Source organism: Trichosurus vulpecula, chromosome 4 (assembly GCF_011100635.1).
Source record: "Trichosurus vulpecula isolate mTriVul1 chromosome 4, mTriVul1.pri, whole genome shotgun sequence".
Classification (NCBI taxonomy): Eukaryota; Metazoa; Chordata; class Mammalia; order Diprotodontia; family Phalangeridae; genus Trichosurus; species Trichosurus vulpecula.
In genome coordinates, this window is record NC_050576.1 from 90,857,332 (window position 1) to 90,879,578 (window position 22,247).

Below are 22,247 nucleotides of genomic sequence, written 5' to 3' on the forward strand. Positions count from 1 at the left end.
ATTTAGTCATTTCTAGCCAACCATCTATCCACTAGCATTTATTAAGGTACTACTATGTGACAGAATAGACACTGCACTGGGTGCTGGGGAGACAAAAAATAATGCAATTCCTCTCAAGTAGCTTATATTCTATCATGAAAGACCCCCCCCCCCCCCCCGCCACACGACAATATAAATGTGTTAGTTTAGGGAACACAGATAGAAGCAGTTGTGGCAATTAGGAAAGGGTTTATGAAGAAGGTAATGTTTGAGCTAAGTCTTGAAGTTCAGAATACTGTGAGGTAGAGGTTAGAAGGGAGAGTATTCCAGGCACAGAGTATAGCCAATGAAAGGCACAGAGACGGGATGAAGTACCATATGTAACAAATGGCAAGAAGGTCAGTTTGTCTGATAGAGTACAGAAAAGAAGTGATGCATATTGAGGCTGGAAAGGTAGGTCAGGTCCATGCTGTGAAGTGCTTTAAAAGAGAAATGTGCATCATTGAAGCAATTGGGAACCACTTGAGTTTACTAAGTATTGGGGCAAGGGAAAGAATATGGTCAGACTTGTAGAAGACAGACTGGAGTGGAGTCTTGCTGAACCTTTTATTGTCTTAAATGAATAAAATTAGTAAATTATGCACAGAGAAAAAACTGTTACTAAATTGTTTTATTAATATCTCATCAAATTTTAAAGTAATATAATCATTGTAGTGAGGTATTTCCTACAACAGGCACCTCCTTTGAAAATTCACATTAGTAATGGGCCTAATTCACAAAAGAAATTGGAATTTCCTTTTGTATAAATAGGATTTATGAGATTTCAATTACGAACATGACAATTATATTCATTATGTGAAGTAAAATTTGACGAAGCCCAGTATTACAAAGATGTTTTTAAATGGCACTCTGAAGATTTGTTGAACCATGCCTCTCCACCTTTTTTTTCTAACTGACCTGGAGATCCTATTGGCCTCCACCCACATTCCCATTTTTAAAGAATTTTCTCAGAAGTGTAAGATCACCAAATTAAAAAACAATTTCAGGACACAGCCTAACAGTTTAAAAAACAACGTGGCCAAAATGAGAAAAATTTTAAAATATAAAATATGACAGTATGTCACTAAGAAAAAATATGCTTTGAAGCACATGATACGCACATGTTCCACAAAAATAATTCTACCCAAAATAAAACATTTTAAATGTTTAAAATGTTTAAAATGCTTAATGTTTAAAAGTTTCCCAAAACAAAAATGGGCTATTTATTTTTTTTTCCACTGATAGAAATGGAAATCCTTAGGTATTACACATTTGCCTTTATTAAATGGGTTTGTAATTAAAATATTATCAACTACTCACTATAGAAAATAAAAAATAAAATTCTATTTAAAACCTCCAAATAAAAAGTACCAAAGAGAAAGAGATTTACCAAACTGTTCCAGTAATGATAAGATTTAAGAAAGCAAAAATAGTCCAAATATTATTACATTAACATGTAATTTTATGATAAATCTTAATCTTTAATTGTGGGACAAAAGCCTAAAAGATAAATTAGGAACAGTTTAGAAGAATGTCACTTGTGCATTTTGGGTGCATTACAGTAGTTCTGTTTTCAGAGAAGCTATCAGGAATTTAGATACAAATGTCAAATAATGGAATTTGGTCAAGCAACTCTAAACACCACTTTTACTTAATATGCACTACATGCACATGATGCAGGTAAGGGGAAAAGATTGTATGAATCCATGCATTCAAGGTGAGACAGATTGTTACTATTGTCAAACGTGCGCTGGACCAGATAGGATGTTGTTAAAAGTCCTATGTACTTATTGTTTTTTCATCAAAGCAAGATCAGAAGCATCTTCTTCCAAGCATCTTCTTCATTTGGTTTCCTGAGCTTTCTTTGCATTCTGTTTTTCTTTTGCCTAGAAGTTAAAAGACAGACTATGACAAACTCGAGAGCAACAATTATACAAAATTTTCCCTTATAACTTGAAGTACATATTTTTTCTAGGATCTACTAAATGTGCACCTTTGTTGAAATGCTTTCTACTAAGCTACCTGAGCCTTTCTGTGAAATGACTTATAAAGATCATTCCCTTCCTAAGTAGAAACCACTTAAGATAATATTTAGTTTCCATCTCTTTTCTATTTGAAACTGATCTTTCAATTTTGTTACTCTGAATAGCTTGCTCCATAAATACATTAACTCTTTTGATTATAATATTAGTAATTAACATTTATACAGTGCTTCAAAATTTATAAAGTCTTACATAACTATGATCTACCTTGATACTATTAAGATGCAATAAGGGTAAATTCCAAAGGGGATATTATCCCCATTTTACAGATAAAGAAGCTGGGACTCAGTTAAATGACTTGACCATGGCCATACAGTTAATACGAAAGACAGAATTTGAACCCAGGTCTCCAAGTTCAGTGTTTCCACTATACCAAGCCAGCATACAAGAACGATACAAGAAGGCCAGATAATATAAGGCTTTCAAAGCTAAACATTTAAATTTATGTGTTATGCTAAAGGGAACAGAAGCCACTGGAGTTGGCTGAGTAGGGGAGTGGTAAGATCAGATCTGCACTTAAGGAAAATTACTTTGGTGGCAATGTACAGGACAAACTAGAAGGTAACAGGTTTCAAACAGAAAGGTCAATCAGGGTTGCAGTAATCGAAGCAACTGATGATGAAGGTCTGAAGATGGTAGCTGTGTGAATAGTGAAAGGAATGGATGTGAGAGATGTGGAGGCATGGAGATGGCAAGACTTGGCAAGTGCCTGGACATGCAGGTAAGGGAGAGTGAAGAGTCAAGAATGATATCAGTTACTACAGGGACACTAGAAGAATGGTGGTTCCCTTCAAAAAAATTAGGGAAGAGAAGTGAATTTTGCAGAAAATATGAGTTCTATTCTGAATATGTTGATTCTGAAATGCCTTCAAATGGCAATTGGTGTCACAGGACTGAAGCTCAGGGAAAAGAGTGGGGCTAAATATATAGATCTAAGTCACTACCATAAAGACAATAATTATATCCATGGGAGTTGATAAAGGCACCAAGACAGAGTGTAAAGAGCAGACAGAGTCTAAGAGTCTCAGGGAAAACTCACGCTTAGGAAAAGTGATTATGGATAATGAGCCAACAAAGCCGCCATTTTTAAAAGTCCCTATGGGAATATGGAAACTGTTTTTCTCTCATAGATAGGCAACTAGTTTAGAGACAGGTAACAAAGGATAAATATAAATGGTACTTTTCTGCCTAGCAAAATAAATGACATTATCCCTGAGGGATTAGCATTAGGACCAGTATTATTTAACATTTTTATATAGTATTTGGAAGACCGTAATGAAATCTTCAAGTTTGAAGATTGGTGTCACTAAGTTACTCCAGAGTAAAGATGTCAAGTCGATGGAGATAAACCTCAGGAAAGCTATGTGAGTGGGGCAGATAAGCAAGTAGCTAAGTTTTGATAAAAATAGCAGTTACTGACATTAACACAGAGCTTTAAAGTTTAAAAAGTACTTCAAATACATTATCCAATTTGAGCCTCACAGCAATATTCTTATGACGGATACTATAGCTATAATTATATCCCTATTAGAGATGAGAAAACTGGGTCACAGGGAGGTTGTGATTTGTCCATATAAAAACGGTTATTAAGCACTAAGGAAGAGACTGGAAACCAGGTCTTCTGCACTCCACATTTGTCTAACCAATACACCATGATGTGAAAAAGACTAAGAAAATAACAGATATAAATAATATCTATAACATAATAATAATAGACATAAAAATAATTGTAGAAAATAAGCAATTTCTATAAGATGTGGATTCTGAGTTACACACCTGGAAAAGGAATTCAGGAGTCTTTACAGAACATCCCCTGAAGGTAGTGACTCAATCTACAAAAGAGGCCAAAAAGGCCAACAAAAAATAATTCATTCCAGAAATTCATTCTGGAAATTTATACAAAATCACTGTGCTACAGCATCTTAAATACTAGGTGTTGTTTTGGGAAGTTCATTCATTCAATAAACAATATTAAGAACCTGTTTGCTTAATACGAAGAAATACAAAAGAAAAATACTGTTCCTGCTCTTCAGGAAATTACACTTCCTGGAGAATACAACATGTTTATAGGTTAAGTAAATGTAAGATAATTTGAAGAGGTAAAGCAAACAAATAGAGGGATCTGGAAATGCTGTGCAAAGGGGGTAGTATATGAGCATAAGGAAGCTAAGGATTCGAAGAGAAATGGATGAGAAGGACAAGCATTTCAGGCTTGAGCAAAGGCCCAAAGTCTAGAGACATGATGCCAGGTTCTAGGAACAGATCAAAGGCCAATCTGGCGGGAATAGAGTATGTGAAAGGTAATGATTTGAAATAAATTTGAAAAGGTGAAATGACAGTCAGATTGTGATGTGTCTAATTGTTAAGGGGAGGTGTTTATACTTTATCCTAAAGGCAATGGGATGCCAATGCAGCTTTTCTTTAAATGAAGTAAAAGTCAGACCCAAGTCTAAGGAGAATAATTCTGACAGCTGAATGGATGGACAGGACAGAAAAACCTGGAGGCAGGAAAAGTAACTGTAATGTTACTGCAATAGTACAGGCAAAGGTAATAAAGACCTGAATCTGGGTAGTAGCAGGAAGTGGAAGAAGTTATTTGAGATGCGGAGACACCTATAAGGCTTGGCAACTATCCAAATATGTGTAGTTAGAGAAAGGATGGAGCTTAAAGACAACTACAAGATCATAAATCCAAGTGAATGGAAAGATGGTGGTATCCTCAAAAGAAGTAAGGAAGTTTAGAAGAGTCATGGGTGGAGAAACTTTGAGGTTTATGGCATCCCCATGTTGAGATGTCTAGCAGGAAGTTGTACATCTAGACTGATACATCTAGGGGAAGCTGAGCTCAGGAGAGAGAGGTATAGATCTGTAGAAATGAAATTTGAACCCACTGGAACTAATAAGGTAACCAAGGAAGAGAATCTGAAAGATAAAAAAAAAAGACTAAGAACATAGTATTAAGGCACACACTCACACCTACGAGGCAGGAAAACACTTTTTAGTTCCAGGCAACAGTTTAAAAATGAACAATTGAAAGTATGTTCTCTCCATTACACTATGCAGTCTCCCATAACAGAGTTAACAGTTTTTTTTAAATGCATAAAAAATAAACATGTAACTCAATAAACCCAAAAACAATAAAATAAAATGAGAGAGTAATATACAGCAGTCTGAATCTACCTTTTAATATTATTAGTTACGCATAGACTGCTATCTCATGTCCAAAATTGTATGTAATGTTAATTCAAATTTCAAGGCAAGGAAGCATTCTGATTTTTAAGGCAAAAAGAAGACATTGTATGGTAATTATGGCTAATTGAAAGCAAATTTAAAGATCACAGCTTCATGGCTCCAACTTTCTTTCTCCAATACGACATTTTTTGATATTCATGTGTATAGAAGACATGAAGAGCAGGATAGACTTGAGAACAGTTTATTTTTCTTATACCAAAATGCTAGAATTTCATGCTAGTTTTCATGCTAGAATTTGGAATCAGACTGAAACTTTGTTTAGTAAATTTTCACATTAATAGTAACAAAGTTGAAAATGCCATGTTTAAAGGCATAAAATTATTTTCAAAGACTATTAAAGCACTCATTAATATATACAAGATACTAATGATCAAAATACTGATATACTTGTTAGCAATGGTATTTAGGCAAGTTATCAGTTTAGTTTGACTTGCTATTATGTACCTAAAAATATTAAATCTCTACTTCTTATTAATATTTTATAATTTAGATTGCTATAATTCAAGCTGTTTTCCCCCCTGAGCAAAGAAATTTAGACTAGATGTAGAGAGACCATGATTTTTGTGCCAGCCATTTGCGGGACTTTAGGAAAGTCACTACATCATTTCAGGCCTGAATTTCTTCATCTGTAACCTAAGGGAAATGAATTCTAGATGGTCTATTCCTGTCCTGATACCAGTTTGAATTTGTGATGTGTTAACTATATTTCCAACCCTCAAGATTTTTTAAAAATCATTTTTCATCAACTAACAAGACAAATATTGAACTAATTCTTCAACTAAATCTTTGAGCTCAATACTGGAAATTCAGAAAATGTGAAAGCTTCTTAAGTGGCAAAATTTTTTTTTCTATTCTTTCAACTTAGGTCATAACTACCACATTTATCATTATAACTAAAAGCAAAGCTATAAAATTTAAATGACTAACAAAATTTAACTTACACACATGCCAAAATTAAGATTTCATATAAATTTTGGAAAAATTTAACATAAGTAATCATGACTTACCTTTTCTACTAGTGGTATTAACTGCTGGTGTTCTGCTAAAGTCTTTAATAGCTCCATGATGAAAGGCAGATAATTATGCTTCCTTCTAATATTTTCAATCTGAAAGTGAATCAAAAACACTACAGAATACTATCTTCTCTATACTAAATTTTAAAAAGAAACCTCATATAAATATAATCTAAGAAATAAGTACCAATACAGAATATAACCTATAATAGGCCTTGCATTTTAAAAAAGAAATATCAACTTTGTCAAGTCATACGAATCTCTATACCTCATTCAATAATGCATTGTAGTAATTTTAGATTAAAAATGAATTTAATATTGTTATAAAGTCTTTCACAAAGTACTAGTTCCATTCTTTATGGAAGTATCCCTAGGTTCAGCAAGACTATGTCAACAGAATGCAAATTCTAACAGGTTCTATCATGCTAGAAAAGTTTTGAGCATGGTCCCGGCAATGAACTATTTCTGCTTTCTGAGGTGCAACCTAGCTTACTACCACTTGGCTGACCATTCAGTAGCAAATTCTTTGGTTATGGAAAACTACAAAACAAAGGAAAAAGCAAAACAATCCTTGGTCTTGTGCTATGCCATTTTACTTACATAACGGTAGCACAGAGGCAGGTAATATTTTAAGAGTTGTTATAGAGGCCAAATCAACAAAACTTGGAAAATATTTGGATATGGGAGGTAAAAGAGAAGAGTCAAGGATGACTATGAACCTAGAAAAAGTAAAGGTTGGAGGAAGAGACAGAAATATAAGTTTCATTTTGGATGTGTTAAATGGGATATTCAGGTGGATGTGTCCAGCAGGACTGGAATATTAAGATAATACAAGTGTCTCTCAATTCTTAGATTAATCTTCTCATGTCTGAAAAAAAAAAAGTATGGCACTCCATTTTGTTTTCTGGGGAATGTTTATTCATTATCAACAACTGCAGAAAGAGTAAAATCTAATTGCACTGTACCTAGATAATAGAAGGACATTTATCCTATTTCTAAAATTCAATAAATATCCTGAATTAAGCTAAAGCCAATAGCCAACCAAAGGCTTAAACTCAAATCTTTTTATAACAACTTATCTTTTCAAAAACGAAATAGAAAAAAATATGGATTATAATAAATTCAAAAGGGAAGTTTTAGGTTCACCTGTAGATGAAAACAACAAACACAAATTTGGCAACAAGGTTGTCCACAATATAGCTTCTGTGAGAACAATCTTAGATACACAAATGCACTGACAATTTCAGGTAAGTTATTTCATTCCACTATTATACCAAGGTGAAATAAATTCATCTGGGATCTGCAGCCTATTGATTCTCACAGGCATTTCAGGTACCCCTCCCCACAGGAATCTATTAGCTAGCCCAAGACAGCAAGCTGAGGTAAATTCATCAGAAGTATGAGCTCTTGAATCACCACTCTAACTGGAATCTTAAAACGGAATATTTCTCTAAGTTTCTCTATTAACTAACTACTCAGCATTTTCCCCTTCCCTCCCACTCTGCCCAAGACCAGCTTCTTCCTTCAATTTCTTTTTGAATCTTCTGCTCTCCTAATCCTTGCTATAGTAGGCAGAAATTCTTTCATGTACTCATCCTTATTCAATTGAGCCCCTTCTTTCCCCCTAGTCCCTAACCTTCTGCGCCCATCACTTCCATAGTGTCCTTTGGAACACTTTACTTCAGTACTTCAAGAAGTATTCAGTTTGGATACACTCTCTATCCAGACAGATCACAACCCCTCTACAACCCACTAGATGGCCAAGAGTTGCTATAACTCAGAAGTACATCTTCTTATAGCTGTAGGGGCAATAAGCCTCTGAACTGATTGGAAATATACAATCCATCACTGACTCCAGCCTTTCCAAACTGGCAGGACTCTATACTCCATTTACATAGCCTTTGAAAAAGCAGGATCACCTCTGTGCCATAATGAAGTACTGGAGTAGGTCTTTACTAGGAATTACAAGGTCACAACTTGTACTATAGTAATTTGGTTTATCCTCCTACTAGACTTCTTAAGAGCATGCAGGGCAATCTGTTTCAAAGCCCAACACCCAAGACAGTGCAGTATATATAGAAGGTACTTCATAAGCATTTGTCACATGGAATTATTAAGCTGAACTATAAAGTTATAACTTCATTTACAGAACCCAATTCATTGCAGTTCACAGCAAATGACCAAGATGATGAATAAAAATCTACTTAATGTGTACATATAACACACAGACCCACAGAGGATTCTTAGAGCTATAACACTATACAGTCAAAAATTTTCTTGATCTTTTTTAAGAGACTGCTTTACTGCTACTTTTTTTTCTTCTCATTCATCAAGACTAGGATGAAGAAAGCTCGTTCAGTTCACCTCATGCTGTCTTCAAAAACTAGCTATCTGGATTCACATGTGACTGTTAAGGCAATCAGTACGTGAGAAGCTCTTTCCCACCCATTTGAATAGGCTTAAGGTGGCGCCGACTAAGGCACCCTCCCCACCCCCAGCCAGCTAAGAAGGTCTGATTAGATCTTTGCTCCTAAGTTTGCCCCAAACCCCTAATTACTAGATGCTAAGCCAACGTGGGCATGGAGCTCCCAGGGTTCTTAGGGGAGGCGCTAAGACCAGAGCCAACCATAGGAGCTTAAGTTCTGGTCACTCAGACGGTGCTTGATGACATCTGAAACTGTATAAAAGGAGAGAATACAGCTTGGAGATTGAGACGTGTCACAGCCAGTGGCAACGACAGCAACAACCAAAGCTAAAGCCGAAGCCAAAGGAGCTGAAGCAGCAGGCGCTGCTGGTAGCAGGGCTGACCTGCGTGCACACCACAGAGTGCTGAGCAAGGGCTTGAGGCCAGTGGGTAACCTTCTTACCGGAGGGGGGAAGCACGAATATGATTTGGTTTAATGTCACCATGTTTTTCTGTAATGTCCTGGTTACTCTTGTGAGGTGGACTTACTGGGCCTGGAAGCTTTTGGCCAGGATATCGAATTGGGGACACTGGTTTGTGGGTCTGCCACTTTGGAGCTTGAATAAATGCTCTAATTCTTCTGCCTTCTACTTAGAGAATTCCTTATATCCTGTGGTTCTGAACCATTCAGCCATATTTATGATTTTTTTTGAAATCATGAATTCTGCCTTCATAATATAGTGACTATTCAGTTATCATTGACATCTAGCAGGACCTGATGGCTCTACAGATTTAGCAACTCTTCTGGTTTTATTCCTTCATGTAAGTAAGGTCTTCTTTATTTTATTTAGCTTCTCTCTTCAGGTACATGGTATATAGGATGGAACACCACTCCCTACTGTTATTTAATTCACGGCTAAGGATTACCATTAACCAACTGCTATGTTGGCCAAGTTTCTGGTAATAAGCCTTCCTATATTTAGCTAGGGTTGTAGATGAAGAATAGATACAATCTAGGTCTGTACCTGAAGCCTATCCAGTTGGGCAGAACCTGACAGAGCTTTCTGCAATCCACTGACATTGTCTTCAAGAGCCCAGCAATGAAGAAACAGGTGGGATTTTTGTGGAAAATGGGGAAATGGAAGGAAGGAGAGAAAGGAGGAGAGAGGGAGGGAGAGCTAGAGAGAGGGAGAAAACAATTTAAAAAGAGGCAAACCCAGGGCAGCTAGGTGGCGCAGTGAGTAGAGCACCAGTCCTGGAGTCAGGAGGACCCGAGTTCAAATCCAGCCTCAGACACCTGACACACTTACTAGCTTTGTGACCTTGGGCAAGTCACTTAACCCCAATTGCCCTGCCTGCCCACCTACAAAAAAAAAGCATACCTTGTATCTTTTTAATTTCTGAATTTCTTCTTCAATTAGCATCTGGTGTTTGGCAACTTCTGACTGAATGGTACTTAACATATTACTACTCTGATCTGTATCCATGGGTTCCTCCTTGGAAAAAAAAAGAACAGCAACACTAATGATTAAGCATTAACACTATCAACATTTTTAAAAGAATAAATATGTAACGGAAAAATTACTCTGAAATTAACATTTAAAATGTTGGTAACGGAATAAAAGTATTTTAAAGTATAACATTAACACACACAAAAGTCACAACATTTCCAAGTACAAAAATGTTTCTGTGAAGAAAAATACTTGACATATGAGGATATTTCTATTTTTCATGAGATTCATTAATTTTAGTCAAATTATTGAACATATTTTCACTATTATGAGTAATTTTCCTTTTTAATCAGAAACAGACAATCTAAAAATGGTATGCTAAAAACTTCTTATAGAAGAACTTAGTAATATGGACAGTCACAACATTTGTTAAAATCTATGCTAAGTATGAAGTACAAATGACATTTTCTAAGAAAATAAGCTAATGAGAAAAGTAATATGTTCTAGTAAAATGCTTGAGTCTTTGAGGTCTGGGGCTATTTTTCATATCCCAAGCACCAAGTAGACATCTTTGTGTACAGTATATACTTAATAAGTGTTTGTTAAATTAAATATACATAGGACAACCAACCTCCGCAAGCTGTCTTTGCAACTCAGCTATTTTCTGTTCATATATCATTTTTCTGTCAGATACAATGGCCATCAGGTTAAATCGTATTTCACCTTCACTGTATCTAAAAAAGATTTCTGAGAATTATTTCCCATTTTATTGTAGCAGAACAAAAAGATCATACTGTTCACAATAGGAAAAATTATGGTAATCTATTTCAAAATTACCTTTGAAAGCAAGCCAAACACCCTAAATTGATTAATCTGTGCAAGCAGATTTTAAAGGTTCACAAACAAGAACAATCTGACTATGGACAAATCAAACTCCAAACAAGATTATATTTGTAACTGCTTTTAGACCAATATTTTCATTTTTCATCAAAATGCTTATGATGATACTAAGTATACCTCTTTATCAATTCACTTTATGGCAATGAGCAAGATGAAAACAAACATTCAGAAAAAAAAAGGCAAAAGTCTTATTTTCTACTGATAGAGTTAAAGGCAAATTAGTTTTTGCAAAATATTTTTGACCAGAATAATATCTTATGTTTGTGTCTATGTCCTGTTCTGAATTATTAGCTCTTATTCTATTCCTAAAAAAAAAGTTAACCTGTTTTACAGCAAGGATAAATAATAAGCACCTAAGGTGACAAGAAAAGAAGACATTTAAAAGGGCTGCATAAGTGAATTTTACTAAATTTCAAGTACATTTCTTAAAAGACTTCACTTTATTCTCATGAGGTCTTACATACATCCAGCTTAACTTACCAGAAAATTCCTGTCCATCACGTGTAACTACACAAGAAATAAATTTATTCACTAGCACAACACATTCTTATGTCGGAGAACATTTTTTACTCCTCAGAGATGATACATCACTACTTAAAATTAAAGGATTTTCTACAATAATAGGAATGTTATTCTTGGATGACATTAAGTTTGCTAAAGTTACAGGGTGAGTTGAAGATGAATGGAAGATATCTAAAAGAAATAAAATTAAGGGATGAAAGAGGAATATATTGAGAGAGGGAGATACGGAGAGATAGAATGGGGTAAATTATCTCGCATAAAAGTGGCAAGAAAAAGCAATTCTGTAGGAAGAGAAGAGAAGTCAGGTGAGGGGGAATGAGTGAATCTTGCTCTCATCGGATTTGACCTGAGGAGGGAATACCATGCATACTCAATTGGGTATCTTACCCCACAGGAAAAAAGGAGGGGATGATGTAACTAGAATGGCCTTTGTTTTCTTTGAGTGACTCAATTTATCTCAGTGAGCCTTACTAGGTGCTAAGCCCCAGGCCCAAACCCCATTAAGTGTTAACCTAATCCATGTGGATGTGAACCTCCCAGGGTCCTAAGGGGAGGGGCCAACTCAAGAACCAATCACCAGAGCCTGAGCTCTGAGGACAGAGCCATTTGCTCGAGGCTCTGGAGATAGTGCTGATGAGGAGACTCCGGGCAGCTGTAGCTAAGAAGCCCTCCAGCTTGTAAACCTGGATGTTGAAACTTTGTTGAACTCTGGTAACTATGTGTTGGGATTTGAATCAGACAAAGTCTGTTGATGTTTCTAATTTGTTTGCATTTTGTTTTGAAGTTCAGGGTGCTGGATTTTTCCCCTGAACTAACTGAATGATATTTGAATGCTGAATTAAAAGTAAGCTTGTCAACCCCTTCACCTTGCTTTCCTTAATTAAGCAGATCAGAAGAACCTGTGCAGTTGGCAGCTTTCTGGGTGCTGGCTGTGGGTGAATCTTATACCCCCACAGAAGCTGCTAGCCAGATTATTGAAACAGATGATAGAAGGGAGGGCAGATGGGGGTGGAGGTAATCGAAAACAAACACTTTCAAAAGGGGACAGGATCAAGGAAGAAAATTCAATAAAGGGGGATAGGTTAGGAAGGAGCAAAATATAGTGAGTCTTTCACAACATGAGTATTGTGAAAGGGTTATACATAATGATACCCATGTGGCCCATGTTGAATTGCTTGACTTCTTAGGGAGGGTGGGTGGGAAGGGAAGAGGGGAGAGAATTTGGAACTCAAAGTTTTAAAAACAGATGTTCAAAAACAAAAAAAAAAAGTTTTTGCATGCAACTAGAAAATAAGATACACAGACAATGGGGCATAGAAATTTATCTTGCCCTACCAGAAAGGAAGGGAAAAGGGGATGGGAAGGGAGTGGTGTGACAGAAGGGAGGGCTGACTGGGGAACAGGGCAACCAGAATATATGCCATCTTGGAGTGGGGGGAGGGTAGAAATGGGGAGAAAATTTGTAATTCAAACTCTTGTGAAAATCAGTGCTGAAAACTAAATATATTAAATAAAAAAGAAAAAAAAAGTTTGTTAAAGTTAAATGTTTTTTAAATAAGAGATATGCTCCTAAACAAATTTTTAACACTGGACTTTGGTACCCACAAAATTTAGCTAAACACTTACTTTTGTATTCTTTTCTCTATAACTGGTCTTACTGCATTAATCCAATCTTCTTGATTACATGCACCTAAAACAAAATGGAAAGCATCAAGTAAAATAAGATGTGAAAAAAGCAACATCAAAACTGTTTGGCAGGTTTGGTTTAAAAATACCTCTTTTCAGGCAATGGTGGCACCTGTGAGGGAAGGCAGGCAGAAAAAAATTTTTTTTCAACGTAACTACTTGTAGCTTTAACTCTCAACTGCCTGCAGTAACTAGGACTAGAGACAGAATGAGAACTGAGCCCAAGAGATAACACAAAAATATAAAATAGAAATCTAATTTCAACCTATAAATCTAAGTTTATTTTCAAACTCTTATCTCTTAGCAGTGACAAACAAGGTAGGAAAACCTGATTGATGAGTTTCACCTTTCATTTCCTCAACTTATCCTTTGGTGCCTATGGGCAACTGGTCAGATAAAAGGAAGTAAGAAATGCAAGGAGATGGGATAATTCATATATTGGAAAAATCAGGCAGGAGTAAAGAAAAACAAAAAAGGTATACATATTTAATAAGTTGGAATGGACCACGTGGGGGTTATTTTTTGACATGCTAACAGAAAGAAGAAACAAGTGTGTCCTTAGACTGTCTTCATGACAAGTCTTCAAGAGTTATAAAGGAAATTAGAAGAGACTGACACTGAAGGCCTGAGGGTGGTTTGATTGTCTGAGGAGAAAACAAATGGAAAAGAATAGGAGATTGTGTTGTGCAGAAAGGGAAGAAGAAAGGGAGAGAACTCACTATTTCGCATAAAAGGGTTGCATAAGATAAAAAAACTATAGAAATATAGAAGGAGTGAAGTTGGTACTCTGGTATATCTGCTTATTTATAAATACTGAGGGTAGGGGTAAAGGGGAAGAGAGGGAAAAATACAGGAAGAAGGAATGAAGAGAAATACACAATTAACAATCATAACTGTAAATGTGAGCTGAACAAACTGATCCATATATAAGAAGATAGCAGAAAGGATGAGAAAACAGAATTGAAAAATAGGTTATTTACGGGAAAAACATTTGAAACAAAAACTCACAAAGACATCAAATGATGAGCTGGAACTGAATCTCTTATGTTTCAGGTGTGAACTCAAAAGAGCAAAGGTAGCAATTATGATCTCAGATAAGGATACAATAAATATAAACATGATAGAGAGAGAAAAGCAGGGAAATTAAAACCTGCTTAAAAGCACCTTATAGCACTTAAAAACTTAAAAAGAAAAATTAATTGAATTCAGGGAAAAATAGAGAGCAGAACTACAATAGTGAAGGAATCTAGACCTGTTTGGACCTAGACAAATCTAACAAAAAGATAAACAAGAAGTTATTGACCTGAAAAAAACTTTGGCAAAAAATTAAAGATGACAGCTCTCTAGAAATCAGTGGATGAAAATAGTTTGTTATATACTTCGTCAGTGTGCATGACACTTTTACAAAAAATCATCCAAATATTGTGGTATAATAAAAGTCTCACCACCAATGCAGAAAAGCAGAAATATTAAACATCATTTACAGAATAAAATGCAATAAAAAATACTTAATAAAGTGCCTTTGAAGAATGAATTAAAATGAAGCAGAGACTAAATAATTGAATCCTAAGAATTGGGGAAGGAGTGGGGCAGGCTAAACAAATCATAGAAACCACAGAAAATTTCAAAGACAATGACAAAAATGAGACAACGTAACAAAACTGAAGGGAAGCAGCTAAAGTAGTGGGGGGGGGGGGGGGGAGGAGGGAGGTGGCACGCGGGGCAGCGGCGAGAGGAGGAGGGGGAAGACAGGGACAGGAAGGAAAGACAGATGACTTCTATCTCTAAATGCAAAAAGAAGAACAAATCAATGAACTGGGTATGCAACTAAGAAAACTTAGAAAAACAACAAATCAAACACCAAGGCGGAAACTTTAGAAATCAAAGAAGAGAATAATAGGATCAAAACAAACCCCCAAACCAAAAAACTCACTGAATTAATAAAACTAGTAGCTGGCTTTCTGAAGAAAAAAAAAATCAAAACAAAACACTTAATAAAACAGATTAACAGTTAATCTGATTTTTTTTTAAAGAAAGAAAAACCAAACTGTTGATATGAAATATTAAAAAAAATTCAAAACAACTGAAAAGGAAATAAAAGAAACTCGGGAAATATTTTGATATATATGACAATAAAACTTATAAAATGAAATGGATACTTAAAAAAATATAAAAAGCATGAAACCTCAATTTTTGTCCAAAAAATTATTTGGTTACATATAATAAAAACAACTGACCAACAAAAATTGTTATTAGCTATATAACAATATATGCTTACCTAAGTCAATTGGTCCTTCTCTTAATCCATCTAATTCATATAGCCTTCCATTGACAGGAACATAACTAACAAAATGAAAAGCATCTTCTTCTTTTGCTGATGTTTTTGCATCAAATTCAAACATTTGTTGTCTAAAGCAAGCAAAAGATCAAAGTTAAAGAGAGAATGAATGAAATATTAAAGATAAATATTGTCTTTATATAATATAAATTCCCACTACCTGGCAAAACTGTTGTGAACTTGTCGAATCACTTCTGAGTTGCTTAATGCCAAGCCTTTCATCTAAAATTTTAAAAATTAAGCATATTAATCAAGTAAATAAAGCATATTAAAATAAAAATTCACTTTCCAAATGACAAAATTATAAAAGTGCCATACTTACAGCAGCATCAAAACTTTGTGAAAATTCTTTAAACTCTGAAAGTGTTTCCCCTAAATGGACATCTTGATGAGTACAATTCAATAATACACTGACTATGGCTTGAGTTGCACAAGCATTATTTATTACCTTTAATACAAAAAAAGGGAAACATTATTGTTATACAAGTAGTTAATTTATGCCAGTAGTCACAGTCCAAATAAATTAAAACAGTGGCTTGAAAATTGTGTTTCCAAGCCTCATTGGATTTCTTGAGGCATAGTGATTCCTTTAAATTATAATTATAAATGACATTTAATTTTAGTTCTTTTCTAACCCCTTTGGGCAATTAAATTAATCTGGGATGCTGGTGCATGAATATACAGAATACATTTGTGATCTCAAAATCTGAAAAAGCAAAGTACAGAAAATCAGTTTTCACTGTTCCATTTCTGAAATTTAGCTGATGCTAAAATTGTAATTTTCCCTTCTATTCTTCCTACTTTTACTGATGCTATTACCCAAACTTAGAATAATATTCTAACCCTCCAATCCAACTCAAGTCCTACCTCCCCCATAACGTTTCCCTCTAATAATTTCATAGCCCATATTGGTCACTACTTTCTCTAAACTCCCATAAGCATTTAATTGACAAATCCAATAGCCTTTTCTCAATCCTCATTGTTCTGTGACATTTTCAATCATCCTCTTTTCCTAGATAACCTTCACCTCTCTAGATTTGTTGTGATACCACTCTTTACTAGCTCTTCTATTAGTCTGACTGTTCCTTCTCAATGTCCTTTACTAGAGTTTCATACAGATCAATCTCACTAACCATGGGTGTCCTGTCTCCTAAGGATCTGTTCTGAGCCCCTTTCTCTATACTGGGAGTTTTTAAATAAGCTCATGAACTTAAAGCAATTTTTTTGATAACTACATTTTAATGAAATTAGTTTCCTTTGTAATCCTATTTATTTTATGCATTTAAAAACATTCTAAAAAGGGGTCGGGGGGGGGGGGTGCAGCCAAGATGGCAGCTGGAAAGCAGGGACTAGTGTGAGCTCCCTGCCAAGTCCCTCCAAAAACCTATAAAAAATGGCTCTGAACCAATTCTAGAACTGCAGAACCCACAAAATAGCAGAGGGAAGCAGGGCTCTGGCCCAGGACAGCCTGGGTGGTCTCTGGGTAAGGTCTATCCCACACGGGGTTGGAAGCGGAGCAGAGCCCAGTGTGGGCTGTGCCTGGACCAACCAGACGAGGAGCCTGGCGGAGAGTGCCCTGGCGCCCTGAATCAGTGAGCTGCAGCAGTTACCAGACTTCTCAACCCACAAACACCAAAGGCACTAGAGAAGGTTAGTGGGAAAAGCTGCTGGAGCGGAAGGATTTCCCGGTTTGGCCACCGCCCCAGGAGCAGTGGAGGTGGGACAGCTACAGAAGTATAGCTGCAGTTGCTTCCGGCGCCTGGTGGGAGGAATTAAGTGGCGGATCACAGCAGGAGTGAAGAGCCTGCTCAAGATTTGGGTCAGGTCCGGGTTGGTGGTTCTTGAGGAAGGAGGAGTGCTGGGGTGGCAGAGCTGGCTATATAGAAATAGCTCTGAAATCAACAGCGCATCCCCTCAAGCTTGGAACAAAGTACTCTTTGCTCTACAAGCAGCCATACCCCAACGAAAAACTCAAGGGTCAAGTAAGCTGGCTGGGAACACAGCCAGGCAGCGAAAACGCACCCAGATTCAGTCTCAGACTCTGGAATCTTTCTTTGGTGACAAAGAAGACCAAAACATATAGCCAGAAGAAGTCAACAAAGTGCACGAGCCTACACCAAAAGCCTCCAAGAAAAACATGAACTGGTCCCAGGCCATGGAAGAGCTCAAAAAGGATTTGGAAAAGCAAGTTAGAGAAGTAGAGGAAAAATCGGGATGAGAAATGAGAAGGATGCAAGAAAAGCATGAAAAACAAGTCAATGACTGGCTAAAGGAGACCCCCAAAAATACTGAAAAATACACTGAAGAAAACAACACCTTAAAAAATAGACTAACTCAAATGGCAAAAGAGCTCCAAAAAGCTAATGAGGAGAAGAATGCCCTGAAAGGCAGAATTAGCCAAATGGAGGTCCAACGGACCACTGAATAAAATACTACCTTAAAAATTAGATTGGAGCAAGTGGAAGCTAGTGACTTTATGAGAAATCAAGATATTATAAAACAGAACCAAAGGAATGAAAAAATGGAAGACAATGTGAAATATCTCCTTGGAAAAACCACTGACCTGGAAAATAGATCCAGGAGAGATAATTTAAAAATTATTGGACTACCTGAAAGCCATGATCAAAAAAAGAGCCTAGATATCATCTTTCAAGAAATTATCAAGGAGAACTGCCCTGACAGTCTAGAGCCACAGGGCAAAATAGAAATTGAAAGAATCCACCGATCACCTCCTCAAATAGATCCCAAAAAGAAATCTACTAGGAATATTGTCGCCAAATTCCAGAGCTCCCAGATCAAGGAGCAAATACTGCAAGCAGCCAGAAAGAAACAATTTGAGTTTTGTGGAAACACAATCAGAATAACCAAAGATCTGGCAGCTTCTACATTAAGAGATTGAAGGGCTTGGAATACGATACTCCGGAGGTCAATGGAGCTAGGCTTAAAACCTAGAATCACCTACCCAGCAAAACTGAGTATCATGCTCCAAGGCAAAATATGGACTTTCAATAAAATAGAGGACTTTCAAGCTTTCTCAGTGAAAAGACCAGAGCTGAATAGAAAATCTGACTTTCAAACACAAGAATCAAGAGAAGCATGAAAAGGTAATCAAGAAAAAGAACAAGAAAAAGAAATTGTAAGGGACTTACTAAAGTTGAGCTGTTTTGTTTACATTCCTACATGGAAAGATGATGTGTATGATTCATGAGACCTCAGTATTAGGGTAGCTGAAGGGAATATGCATATATATATATCTTTGTGTATATATGTATATATGTGAGTGTGTATGTATATATGTATATGTGTATATATATATATATGGGGGGATACAGGGTGAGCTGAAGATGAAGGAAAGGTATCTAAAAGAAATAAAATTAAGGGATGAAAGAGGAATATATTGAGAGAGGGAGATACGGAGAGATAGAATGGGGTAAATTATCTTGCATAAAAGTGGCAAGAAAAAGCAGTTCTGTAGGAAGAGAAGAGAAGGCAGGTGAAGGGGAATGAGTGAATCTTGCTCTCATCAGATTTGACCTGAGGAAGGAATACCATACATACTCAACTGGGTATCTTACCCCACAGGAAAAAAGGAGGAAGAAGTTAAAAAAAGGGGGGAGATGATAGAAGGGAGGGCAGATGGGGGTGGAGGTAATCAAAAACAAACACTTTCGAAAGGGGACAGGGTCAAGGGAGAAAATTCAATAAAGGGGGATAGGTTAGGAAGGAGCAAAATATAGTGAGTCTTTCACAACATGAGTATTGTGAAAGGGTTATACATAATGATACCCATGTGGCCCATGTTGAATTGCTTGACTTCTTAGGGAGGGTGGGTGGGAAGGGAAGAGGGGAGAGAATTTGGAACTCAAAGTTTAAAAAACAGATGTTCAAAAACAAACAAAAAAAAAAGTTTTTGCATGCAACTAGAAAATAAGATACACAGACAATGGGGCATAGAAATTTATCTTGCCCTACAAGAAAGGAAGGGAAAAGGGGATGGGAGGTGAGTGGGGTGACAGAAGGGAGGGCTGACTGGGGAACAGGGCAACCAGAATATACGCCATCTTGGAGTGGGGGGGAGGGCAGAAATGGGGAGAAAATTTATAATTCAAACTCTTGTGAAAATCAATGCTGAAAACTAAATATATTAAATTAAAAAAAAGGAAGGAAAAAAAAGGGGTCCAAGGGCTTCTTCACTAGACTGACAAAGGAATCTATTACACAAAAAAAGGTTAAAAATCCCTGTCCTAATCTCTTTCCTAAACCCAGTCCTACATCATCCACTGAAATTTGGACATCCTGAATTAGATTCTTGTGATACCTCACAAACTCAACATGCCCAAAACAAAACACATTATCCTTCCCTCCAAACCCTCTTTTGCTTCCAATGTTCCTATTACTGCCAAAGGCAACAACATCTTTATTGGTACTGATCTCACATATCCAATCTGTTCTAAGTCTTCTTATTTTTACTATATCTATCTATCTATCTATCTATCTATCTATCTATCTATCTATCTATCTATCTATCTATCTCCTCTTCTCTCCAGTCATACAATGTCCACTCTGGTACAGGCCCTCATCACCTCACTCCTAAACTATTCCAAAAGGCTCTTAATTGGTGTCCCTGCCTCATTTCTCCTTATCCCAATCCATCCTCCACTAAGCAGTCAAAGTGAATTCCTAAAATACAGATTTGCCCACATCAATCCCCTAATTCAATAAGTTCCACTGGTTCCCCATTACCTCCAGGATCAAATATAAAATGCTGTCTGGCCTTTTGCTGCCTAGCTCCTTCCTATCTTTCCAGTCGACGCTCAAAACACACATTTGAAAATCCAGTTATACTGCCCTATTTGCTGTTCCTTGAACACTGTGTCTTTTCAATGGCTGTCCCTGGGGTTGTCTTCCTCTTCACCATCACCTCCTGGCTTCCTTCAAGACTCAACTCAAAACTAACCTTCCGCAGGAGACCTAATCATCCTCATTCCTAGTGCCTTCCTTCTTGACGTTGCATCTCTCTCTCTCTCTCTCTCACACACACACACACACGTTGTCTTACTGATAAACACTCGACTATAATGGAAGTGAAAACTAAATTTCAATTAACTTTGCTATTGACCACTTTGTAACTAATGCTTTATGACAAAAAAAACTCGCTAATGTTTAATGACTAATGAAAATTAAACCAAATTATTATTAAACATTATTAAAATCAAAACCAAGATGTCTGATTCTCTTGTTTAAGTAGCAAGTTGTCAAAGAAGTGGGGGAAGACTAAAGACAAACACTGCTAGGTATCTCCTGCTATATATATATATATATATGCCACTCAATCCCAGTATATACAAACCAAACTGCCCTCTTCTTCCAAAAATCTATTCCTCCTTCTAACTTCCCATAAAGAACATCACAATTTTATTACCCAAATTGGAAATTCCTCAACATTCGCAGCTTTAACTTTTGATACTTCAAGCACTCATGTGACTTTATTAGTAACCTCATTTTCCTTTTTGCATTGGCAACCGCACACAATTTCGGCTATGTGCAGTAGAAAAAAAATGAGAGGTGTGCAAGTTTGTGGAGCAGCAGGTATTCATCCTACTAGATGCGTCACTGGTCTCGTTTACCCTTTGTAAAGAGCTCCCACTTCATTCATTGCATATTTTCATTGCTTGCCTTTAAACCCCACGTTTTGTGTTGCTATTATGCCCCTGCTGATACGATCAAGCTGGTGCATCCTTCACAATAATCTCCAACGCCATCCATTAGCCATGAAGGACAGTAGCCAAGGTCCCAGAAACCATTCCCCTTGGTTTACAGAGGCTGACCAAGGTAGAGAGGTTTACAACAGCATAGTATACAGTAAAATGCCCTCATACTGCGATATGACACAGTGGAAGGTGAGATTCGGGTTTAAAAAAGTTTTAGTCTTAAGACTTTTATTTGCTATATAATATTTATGGTTACCGTAGATTTCACTATTACAAAAAGTGAATATCATCTGAAATCAAGGTTTTGTTTTGTTTTTTAAAACTGAGATATTAGCACAAAACATCACAGAATTCTAGGGAACTACTAGTGAGAAAAAATATTTTGCCTGTTGCCAATTTTATTTTATGTGCTGCATTTTATGGGTTATTTCATGGTTACTGTGTTAGGAAAAAGTGCCTATTATCAGAATGAATGTTTTGTTACAAAGAATTGTTTGCAGAAAATTGTATTTTCAGCAATCTCCAGCAAAACATTGCAGTTTTTTGGTGATTGAGGGAACCTAATCTATGTTCAGGTTGAAATCTACAGTAAATGTTCTACCTTGTCAACGTACTACAGAGAAAATAAGAATTGGCACTGTGCAAGAGTAATGTGCAATTTTTTTTTAACTGTTTCAAAATTTCCTTGGCCATTTCATATAACCTCATAGCTTCACCCCGCTCAAGGATGACTCCCACCAAATATCCATATTTCTAGTCATGATGTCTCCCTGGAGTACCAGACTCATATTTCCTAAAGTCTGCTAGATATCTCCTGCTATACATATATGCCACTCAATCCCAGTATATACAAACCAAACTTGCCCTCTTCTTCCAAAAATCTATTCCTCCTTCTAACTTCCCATAAAGA

The 22,247-nt window shown here is 36.4% G+C and overlaps 1 protein-coding gene across 2 annotated transcripts in view; it reads right to left on the minus strand.

Annotated features, from left to right (window-relative positions):
• Nucleotides 1–631: 631 nt before the first annotated feature.
• UCHL5 (ubiquitin C-terminal hydrolase L5) overlaps nucleotides 632–22,247 on the minus strand; it is a 39,128-nt gene continuing 17,512 nt past the window's right edge. Inside the window, exons 4-11 of one of the 2 annotated variants that reach the window (XM_036754191.1) lie at nucleotides 15,949–16,074; nucleotides 15,787–15,848; nucleotides 15,567–15,697; nucleotides 13,229–13,292; nucleotides 10,812–10,914; nucleotides 10,112–10,225; nucleotides 6,320–6,418; nucleotides 632–1,904 (exon numbers count right to left, since the gene is read on the minus strand). In XM_036754191.1, coding sequence (XP_036610086.1) covers nucleotides 1,860–1,904; nucleotides 6,320–6,418; nucleotides 10,112–10,225; nucleotides 10,812–10,914; nucleotides 13,229–13,292; nucleotides 15,567–15,697; nucleotides 15,787–15,848; nucleotides 15,949–16,074 — 744 coding nt within the window. In that variant the 3' untranslated portion in view covers nucleotides 632–1,859. The remainder of the gene's footprint in view (nucleotides 1,905–6,319; nucleotides 6,419–10,111; nucleotides 10,226–10,811; nucleotides 10,915–13,228; nucleotides 13,293–15,566; nucleotides 15,698–15,786; nucleotides 15,849–15,948; nucleotides 16,075–22,247) is intronic. The other variant, XM_036754192.1, reaches the window with a different exon arrangement.